The sequence below is a fragment of the Oryzias melastigma genome, unplaced genomic scaffold (assembly GCF_002922805.2).
Source record: "Oryzias melastigma strain HK-1 unplaced genomic scaffold, ASM292280v2 sc00322, whole genome shotgun sequence".
In the NCBI taxonomy this organism is placed as follows: Eukaryota; Metazoa; Chordata; class Actinopteri; order Beloniformes; family Adrianichthyidae; genus Oryzias; species Oryzias melastigma.
In genome coordinates this window covers 105,894-116,523 of record NW_023416926.1, presented here as the reverse complement: position 1 = coordinate 116,523, position 10,630 = coordinate 105,894, and the positions used below count along the sequence as shown (strand labels likewise).

The window sequence follows — 10,630 nt, the reverse complement described above, 5'->3', positions numbered from 1 at the left end:
ACAGCACAGTAGGCGCACTGGACTATAGGGCGTGCCGCATGTTATGGAGAAAATTTGAGATAATTATGCGTGCCTTATGGTTGTGAAAATACAGTAGTTTATTTTCCCCTGTGTAACCCTTCCACTTTCCTTAGCTTGTTTACATTAAAAGTGGGGTCATCTGGACCCCACAAGACAGTGCGCTGAACTTTTTTCTATCATTGATTTTTGAGTTTCACTAATGTCCATAGCAGACATAAAATCCTGTCCACCTTTGTCCATATTTGTCATGGAAGGAATCACAAATCAATTTGTGGTTGGAGTCATCTGGACCCCAAAGAGAGCGGAAGGGATTAATAATCTGGTTACCAGCAGATCTTCTGATCTGATCTGAGGTCTAATACGACGGTAATACTCCATAAAACCAAAAGATCAGGGGTGCTGCCAGAAAACGCGGAAATAATGTGAAGTCTAAAGGTAGAATTGATTTTAATGGATTACAAGATATTCATTATTCATTATTGAGAGAAAACTCATGCTGATGTTTGGAGTGTTTTCTAATGTTAATATTTATAAGATAACAGTAATAATTTACTGTGAAATTCACATTCTTGTTTTTCCAGCTCTGTTTGTTTGTAGCACAGCAGTAAACAAACATCTAGACCATTCCAAGATGGCGTCCGACTTTGCGTTTGCAACAAGCTATCATGTCATCTCTGGTGATATAGAACTCATTGATTGGAGCTATCCAGCTAGTTTGGACCCAGATAGCAACTCAGACGAAAAAACCAAAGACGTTGATGGATGAATTTGTCTGCAGGTGGATGCAGATAACAACATACCTGCAACGTGGAGCTGAAGCTGCGGGTTCCAGGTGATATCCAGCAGTCTGCGCTGACCACAGAGCTCCTCATTCTCATTCTGGACGATGGTTCCTTCACAGAGTCTGAAGGTTTCTTCAGCAGCAGAAAGTTGTTCTCTGACAGACTCTTTCTGAGCAAATGAAGACATGGTTCCTGCAGCTGCAGAAGATCTTCAGCTCCAACAAACACCAAAGTCCTCTGAACAGCAGCAGCTCCGATCATCTGCTAGTTTCACAATCACAGCCACGTCGTCTTTACGTTCAACACGTATTCACTCAGTCGTATTCACTCATTTACGACACTTTAGCTAAAGAGGATTGTTCGGAACCGAACCACGTATCGTCCTTTCTTTCTGAAAACATCACAAACATCCAGCCAAAACACCACCGTCGTCTCGACACAAGCTAACGCTGCTAGCATGCTAGCGCGGCCTGGTTCTGCTTACTTCCGGGTCACGATAGGAACATCACACAAAACAATTCATAAGTAAATGCTGCAAATGAAAATACAAGAAAATAAATCAATGGTTGTTTGAAGTTTTCAGTGTTTTAAAGAGTATTTTAGTTTTGAATTATTTTTGTATGACGTTTCTATCGTGACCCGGAAGTAAGCAGCACGAGGCCGCGCTAGCAGGCTAGCTGTGTTAGCTTGTGTTGAGACGACGGCGGTGTTTCGTTTGGACGTTCGTGAGGTTTCTACAGAGATTTACCGATACGTGGTTCGGTTCCGAACAATCCTTTTTAACTAAAGTGTCGTAAATGAGTGAATTCGTGTTGAACGTAAAGACAACGTGGCTGTGATTGTGAGACTAGCAGATGATCGGAGCTGCTGCTGTTCATAGGACTTTGGTGTTTGTTGGAGCTGAAGATCTTCTGCAGCTGCAGGAACCATGTCTTCCCTTCAGTCTCTGAGAGAGTTGATCAGCGAGCGACTCGCTGCTGCTGCTGAAGAAATCTTCAGACTCTGTGAAGGAACCATCGTCCAGTACGAGCAGGAGCTCTGTCGTCAGCGCAGACTGCTGGATATCTGCTGGAAACCACAGCTTCAGCTCCACGATATATGTATGTTCACTTCTTCATCTTCATCTTCACAACATTCGGATCCAGGTTCTAGTGGACCCATGACTGCTTCTGTAACTGGTTCAGAACTCTGCGGTTCTTATCATCTCCAGAACCCATAGATCGTATAATGAACTGGACTGGGCAATGTGTTGACGTCACCCATATGAGTTTTTTTTTATTTATTTCTCAACTTTTTATTTGCAAAATTTCAAATTAGTTATCGTTTGTCCATTTATAACATTTAAATCCAAACAAAAGGCTGTATAGCCTCTTACAAATACAAAACAAGGACTAAATCTAAGCAGCATATGAATAAAAAATATATATTTAAATAAAATCACAGTAAAATATAACATCCAAACATCTAATACTAAACTAAAAGTAGCGATTAAAACATCTACAAATATTAAAATAAAATTTAAAAATTGAAGGAAACAAAAGCATTAATCCAGATAAATCTTCCTCTCGTCCTTTCGGCTTTTCCCTTCAGGGGTCTCCACCATGAATCAGCTTCCTCCATATAATCCTGTCCTTAACATCCTCTATTCCAGGGACGTTTCCTGGAGCTGGAACATTGGGGCTTAGCCCACTTCCACACAAAAGACTGGGTGAATTTATGGAGTGAAAAAAAGCCTTTTGATTAAAATTTCTAGAACATTATGGCACATTGTTTAAAGACAAATACTACAATATGTGCTTCAAAGTGCATTTATTTTTCAAACTTGAACATGACAATGTAAAGAATATCCTATACATCAGTATTGATCTTATAAGGAAGAAAAAATGATCACATTTGATATTGCAGACAATTACTATGTTTGTTTTTTCTCCCTGACAACCACAAACTATTTCTGTCAGGTAGAATGGTGGACTTGTGTCTGCAGATACATTTCATCCAGTATTGTGTTTTTACTTTTGATTTTTCTAGACTGCTCCTTTCTTTCAATGACAGTTTTTTTTACCTCTTTTCTTCTCTCATTTGCTTTCCCTCTATCACACCCCCCTCCCCTAATATCATGTCACCATCTGCTAATTCTCATCTCTTTCTCTCTTTTAGTTGCAACTTTCTTTTTCCTTTCGTTGTCATCTTCTAATAGACTCTTTTCACGGTGACGTCAGTCAAAATGGCGTCAGGGGCGTGAACGTGATACGGAACTTCAGGTTAATACATTTAGACCGAGAAACCAAAGACCTGAACGCTGTTGGACACAATTTTTCATAAATAATAAAAGGCAACTTTCACCAGAAAAATCTACAATATTTATTTTAGGAAAGTCCTGCTGAACTGTATTTTCATTTCTTCTTAGATCGTTCACAAATCTAAATACAAATTTGAATAATCCTCCAATATTGGATGTTTTATTGGCAATATCAACCTTTCATTTGAGCCGATATTATTCTAATAGGTTTTATTTTGACTGATGTTATTTGAACATATTTTAAGTACAATCAAAAATAAAAGGTGATAGAAATTCATTAAGAAATTAAAATATAAAAATCTGAGGTCGCAATGAGACACCACCAGCACCTTATTTTTAGTCAGGAAAAACCCTGTTTTAACTGATGAGAAAAGATCCTCTGTAGCCCCACATCTCATAGCCAAAGCTAATACTAGCGTTAGCATTAGCACAGGTTAAAAGACTAAAATCATAATTAAAGAAGCAACATTCAGTGAAGTACTTGTAACCTTTGTCTAACTTTAACTGGGTTGTCAGAGAGAAATAATCCACGACTTGTTTAATTTAATCTATGGGAATTTGTTGAAGCTGCAGCAGCTGCTGCCTTCTGCAGACACTGAGACAGGATTACTCACAATTGTACTCTGATTTGTGACCAATCTAAGAGGGGAAACTGATACTTCCAGATAGGACATTTATGCAATAAATACTGTACACATTTTGGTTACAATTGGTTAGCTCACCTTTTATTATTTATGTAAAACTGCTTAAAAACATTCAGCTGTCAGGTTTCCCATTCTAAGCTATATGAGCCGGAAGCGACTCATCCCACATCTGGTTATGTGTGACGTCACGTGAAAAGGGTCTATTGAGTATTTTGAACCAAATGTAATTAACATCTTCATCTAAACTTCAGAATGAAGGATGACTTTGTTTTAGCATGAATATAATGATGAGTGTTCATGACTAGCTGATGTCATTAGAACCATTTATGGTTCTCTGATAACCACTTGCTGTCTATTTAAGATCGCAACACTCTCAAAACAACACTTCTGTTATGACCACAGTAGTTAATTCTCTAAACTTTAGTTCTCCGTCAGAGAAATCAAACAGGCATATCAAAGAGCAGGGGGCTGCACGGTGGCGCAGTGGTTAGCGCACTTGCCTCACAGCGAGAAGGCCCTGGTTCAAATCCCGGCTGGGGGATTTGGGACCTTTCTGTGTGGAGTTTGCATGTTCTCCCCGTGCATGCGTGGGTTTTCACCGGGGACTCCGGCTTCCTCCCACCATCCAAAAACATGCTTCATAGGTTAATTGGTGACTCTAAATTGCCCCTAGGTGTGAATGTGAGAGTGGATGGGTGTGTGATTGAGGTCCTGTGACAGACTGGCGACCTGTCCAGGGTGTACCCTGCCTTCGCCCTTCAGCAGCCGGGATAGGCTCAGGCACCCCGCGACCCCGGAAGGGAAGAAGCGGACAGGACAATGAATGAATGTTCTAATGAAGTGAAAATGTTTATACATCATGATAGAAGGCCCTGGAAAGAAACAAACAAATCTTGTGACTTCTAACTGTGTGCAAAAGTCGCTCACTAAATTTCATGGATGTAAACTAAGGAGAAAATGTGTAACTTCCATCACAGCACGGTATTTACTTTTTATAACCAATACCCAATATTTTCAAGCCTCATGCAGCCGATACCAATTATTAAACGTTTTTAAATACTTGATAAATATTTTCAAGTACAAAGCAAGAGCGCATGGCTCTTATGTATTTCAACAAATTTGCAGAACTAGTTTTATGTGCAAATATATTGAACAACACGTAGTACAAACACTATAAGCTTTTTCAGTCCGCTACACAGCTGTAAATTTCAATGGTCAGAACAAATGTTAAGACTTAAACTTAAATTGTCTGTGTGTCAGTGCAGGAATGTGCGTGTGTGAGAGCCTGTGAAGCTAGAGCAGCCCCTCCCTTGCAAAGTGCAGCTCCTAAAGCAGAGAGAGAGAGATGGAGAAATGCTCCGTCTTTGTGGTGCATATAGAAGTTTTTTCAGGTAAAAATTCAAAGTATTATGCATTATTCAATTGACAATTCAATTTGCAAATTCATCATGCAGTTTGAGAATGCATTTTTTCCATTTGCAGTTCAATATTCAATTCAGGCTCGCTAAATTATAGTTCATTTTGTAATTTACAATTCAATAACACAACTTTAAAAATAAAATCTTGGATAAAAACAAGATCAATTGCATTGTAAATTGTCATGTTTTTTAATGTCATAATTCAAATAAAGGCATTTCGCAATTTACAATGCAATATGGAATTTGACCTTTCGTTTTGAAAATGCATTTTCCAATTGACAATTCAATATTCAAATTAGGCTTTTAATATGAAAATACATTTTGCAATTTACAATTGAATATAAAAATTTACAATTCAATATTAGAATTTTTAAAATAAAATATTGAATAAAAACAAAATTAGTTGCATTGTATATTGTCATGGGTTTTTGACGTCATGATTTAAATGACAATGCATTTTGCAGTTTACAATTCAATATTTTAAAATGGAATTTCAACACATAGTTTGCTTAAAATTCATTTTACAGTAGCTTAAAATATATCGCATAATAAAATCAAACGCTTTGTTTGCATCAAAACTCAAATCAACTTCCAAAACGCGTGCAGTACAGAGTAATGGAGAGTGTGGAAAAGAAGTGAAGAGGAGAGTGCAAGCAGGTTGGAATGGGTGGAGAAAAGTGTCAGGTGTGATGTGTGACAGAAGAGTTTCAGCACAAATGAAAGGAAAGGTGTACAAGACTGTGGTGAGACCAGCCATGTTGTTTGGACTAGAAACAGTGGGACTGAAGAAAAGACAGGAAGCAGAGCTGGAGGTAGCAGAGATGAAGATGCTGAGGTTCTCTTTGGGAGTGACCAGGATGGATAGGATCAGGAATGAATACATCAGAGGGACAGCACATGTTAGAGGTTTTGGAGATAAAGTCAGAGAGGCCAGACTGAGATGGTTTGGACATGTTCAGAGGAGAGACAGTGAATATATTGGTAGAAGGATGCTGAGTCTAGAGCTGCCAGGAAAGAGGTCTAGAGGAAGACCAAAGAGGAGGTTTATGGATGCAGTGAATGAAGACATGAAGGTGGCTGGTGATAGACTAGAGCAGTCGTCACCAAATGGCGGACCGAGGTCCACATCTGTACTGACAGACTTTTCTCTCCAGACCGGTGAGCTGGTATCCCTGGCTGTGGGGGAAAAATTGCGCTCGGCAAGGAAAAATAATTAAATAAAGAAATCAGCGGGCAGACATGTGTAGACTATAACTGGCACAAGGAGCATGACACAAAAACTAAAACAGTGATTATGACAGCTGTCATCATTTATCCACTGCATGATGCTGTTTGGAGCATGCAGCAGCAGGTTACTTGAGGAGCGAAACGTGTGGCCCGGCAGCCATAAAAAAAAAACAAAAACAACTTTAACTTGATTCTCTGCTGATTTTGAATACATGAAAATATACCTGAGTGTCCGGGTTATTACGAGTTTATATCAAAACTATGGGTGTAACGGATCACGGATGATCCATTGTCCATACAGATCAGAACGGTTCGGCACGCGTGTGTGCAGCGAACCACTCCAACCCCCACCCCCAGCGCGCTTACACCTCTGGTTAGCATCATTCAAATCAATTGTCCGTTCAAGTTGCATGGAATTCACATCAAATTCATGTAAATCCTCTTTGTTTTGACAAGCGCTAAAGTAGCTGTTTCACGTTTATCTTATCTTTCTTCACCTGAAGCTCCCGCTTTGTGTGGGAGGAGCTTCCGTCAAAAACCTTTCTTAATTTCATAATGAAGGATGCGGATCGATAAGTATCAGGTTTAATTATTTTCAAGAGATGACTAACAGCATCAGTACACGTTTCCATTTCTGGACTAAAAGAATCTCCCATTGAGGAGCAGCAGCTGTCCCGCACAGGAGAAAGCCGCTGCTCCATAACAGACTCGCCAGTGCCGTCAGGGTGCGATTGTATGGCAAGCAAAAGAGATGATATATATATATATGTTTGTGTTCAAACTTTAAAGATGTTTGTTTTAATAAATAGGCCTCAATGAGCAAATGTTTTTATGTTGCATATTTAATATTGTGTGTGTAATGGTAAGTGTGGATTGACCATGCCCCCTTGATGCTGAAAAAAACTAGGAGACCCAGAACTTGAAGGTAAAGACCTGAACCAGCACCACAGGGACACCCCATGGTTCAGATGTAATCATATCTCATGGCATAGCCAGAGATCTCAGGGCTCCCCGTCTCCTCATGGAGAGAGGATCACCAGGTCCAGGAAGCCAATACCTAAGAACCACCATCACTGAGTGTCTGACTCCCCCCAGAGGAGATGGAGTAGAGAACAGTGACCACCACCCTACTAGGGAAAAGGACGAGTGTGTGTAGTGTGTTGGTGTGGGGAGTGTGTGTTTTTTAAAGGTGAAGTTTCAAACAAGTAGGTAAGTTTTTTGAAAGTGTAAGAGTTTCCTTGATTAGATGTTTGACTGACTGAAGACTGAAAGACTGACATCATCAATTACTGACTTAAATTTTTAAAAAAGTTACATTTTTGTGTAGTGAAAGTTCAGGGCTTATTAAAAAACGTGATTTGGATTTTTCTTTTGGTGCTTGATGATACACAAAACCTTTTAAAGTATCAAATGTCTCCTTTTTTGTCTTTGTCCCTGCAGTCCTTCCCCAGCATTATGCGAGTGAAGAGGACAATCTTTACAACCAGCAGAAGAATTTAAGAGTGGAACAGGAGGAACAAGAACCTCTACAGATTAAAGAGGAGCAGGAGGAACGAGAACCTCTACAGATTACAGAGGTACTGGAGGAACAAAAATCTCTACAGAATAAAGAGAAACAGGAGGAACAAGAACCTCTACAGATTAAAGAGGAGCAGGAGGAACAAGAACCTCTACAGATTAAAGAGGTACTGGAGGAACAAAAATCTCTACAGAATAAAGAGAAACAGGAGGAATCAGAACCTCTGCAGATTAAAGATGATAATGAGGAACAAGAACCTACAAAGATTAAAGAAGAAAAACAGGAAGAACCTCAACAGTTCAGAAATCATAGCCTCAAATCTACGCTCAAAAGAGACATGAAAATTCACACAGGAAAGAAGCCTTTTTTGTGTAAAGAATGTAATAAAGGTTTTAGTCGTGTATCTTTTTTTAAAATACACATGACAATTCACACAGGAGAGAAGCCCTTTTTTTGTAAAGAATGTAATAAAGATTTTAGTCTTATATCTCTTTATAAAAGACACATGAAAATTCACAGAGGAGAAAAGCCTTTTTTGTGTACAGAATGTAATAAATGTTTTAGTAAAGAATCTCTTCTCAAAACACACATGAGATCTCATACAGGAGAGAAGCCTTTTACGTGTAAAGTATGTGACAGAAGTTTTAGTAGAGAATGTAATCTCAAAAGACACATGGGAACTCATACAGGAGAGAAGCCTTTTTTGTGTAAAGAATGTGACAGAAGTTATAGTCGTGTATCTCATCTCAAAACGCACATGATGATTCATACAGGAGAAAAGCCTTTTTTGTGCAAGGAATGTGACAAAAGCTTTAGTTGCGTAAGTTCTCTCAAAATACACATGATGATTCATACAGGAGAAAAGCCTTTTTTGTGCAAGGAATGTGACAAAAGCTTTAGTCGCGCAAGTTCTCTCAAAATACACATAAAAACTCATACAGGAAAAAAGCCTTTTTTTTTGTAAAAAATGTGATAAAAGTTTTAGCTGTGTATCTAATCTAATCTAGCCGAACACACTAATTCCTTATCTAGACAAAGAAATAATTAAAAAATTCAGTAACAAAATTGAATTAACATGTTTATAACTCCACAGGGCCCACAATAATCTGTCAATGAACTCCAAACACTTTCCAAGACCTCACTGAGTCTTTAAATGGTCTCAGTCTCAGTCAGTAGAATAAAATAGATTCTAAATCTCTTTTACACAACTGTCTACACACAGCCTGCGTCGAGATTCTGCTTTTAATTTCCAGTAATACTTGGATCATTCTCACTCTACTAAAGGAACCTAAATCTGTTTATCTCTAAACATCAGTTACTGTGTTTGATCAACTATCAAATTCCTCTGACCTGAACCCAATAAAATATCTGAACTGTGAAGAGGAAGATGAGACAGCAGAGCCAACAATGAAGATGAGCTGAAGTCAGCTATCAAATCAACCTGAGCTTTCATTCCATGTACACAGAGCCACAGGCGGATGGCCTCCATACCACATTGATGCAGTCATTCAATGAAAATGAGGAACAAGTGATTATTGAATGGAGAGAAAAGAACAGTTTTCTGAATCTGTCATGTGCTGAAAACATTCTTTTAGATTATTATGATATATGATATTCTCATTTTCTGAGACAATATTTTTAGGTGTTTATCATCTATAAGCCACTATGATCACATTGCTCAAAATAAAGGATTGATGCATTTATTTTTGTAAAGATTCTATAATGAGTTTCACTAATTGAATTTATAAAAAAATATTTAACTTGTTCATGAAATGCATTGTTTTAGACATACCACTGAATAGAAATGTATTGTTTTAAATTCTGAATGTCAGAAAATGTTTGATGATGTTCACTTTTTGTTAGATTATTTTTATTAGTAGATTTTTGTATTTACAATGTTGCTCAAGTCTGTGTCACCATGACAACACTAAAGATGTTTTTTTACACATCTCTAATGCTTTTTACGTGATTGTTTTCTGTATAAAATAATTCCAGTTTATATTTTGTTGAGTCATGTTAGTAAATAACAGTTTAGTGGAGGAAAGGTTTAGTAAAAATGTATTAATGAAGAGGTGGATAAAGAAACAGACTGGTGTTTGTGTTGTTGTGACTCCTGTTTTGTATCAGAGGTTAGAAGTGTTTCTCTGTTCTTTTTTGTTCTCAGTGTTCTGTCTCAATCTTTCCTGTGAAGAATAAAGTGGACGTGAACATCAGTCAGAAGTGTGGAGTCTTTCCCACAGTGTGGCTTTCTGCTGTTTGTTGGTTCTCTGCAGGTTCCAAAGCTGGACTCCTCAAGTCCAGTTCTGACTGCTGAGCTCAGGACTGAGCTCAGGTCACAGAGCTCCATCAGGAGGTGTGAAGAAGACTGAAGTCAACAAACTGCTTCTCTGTGCTTTTCTCATCAGTCTGAGTGCAGCGGTGAGGTTCAGCACAGCTCTGTTGGTCAAACAGAATCCTCTGAAAAACGTTATTTAGCCACTGTCAGTTCAGACAGACAGAAAAGCACAGCCCTGTAACGTATTCTCCTCCATAACATCAACAATGGAGTAGTACGCCCCCTAGCTGCATGGCATATTGAATAAACATGAGACAGTTGGTGACAATCTCCCTCTTTTTAACAAAATAAAATAATGTACATGTTTTATATAGTATAGAAAAATCAATAAAAATGCAGTAAATTAGTGACAGCAAGTGAAATAGGCGGAACCAAAGTCTTTCGG

At 38.4% G+C, this 10,630-nt stretch overlaps 1 protein-coding gene and 1 long non-coding RNA gene across 2 annotated transcripts in view; one reads left to right on the top strand and one right to left on the bottom strand.

Annotated features, from left to right (window-relative positions):
- Positions 1–1,335, bottom strand: part of LOC112140663 (oocyte zinc finger protein XlCOF8.4-like) — a gene marked incomplete at its 3' end in the record, with an annotated part of 16,249 nt that extends 14,914 nt beyond the window's left edge. The window contains 1 exon segment of the mRNA XM_024263669.2: positions 822–1,335. Coding sequence (XP_024119437.2) covers positions 822–990 — 169 coding nt within the window.
- A 508-nt stretch (positions 1,336–1,843) lies between these two features.
- LOC118598315 lies at positions 1,844–9,947 on the top strand. The gene is made up of 2 exons (XR_004947443.1): positions 1,844–1,903; positions 7,832–9,947. It is a non-coding gene; the product is annotated as an uncharacterized LOC118598315 (long non-coding RNA).
- Positions 9,948–10,630: the final 683 nt, after the last annotated feature.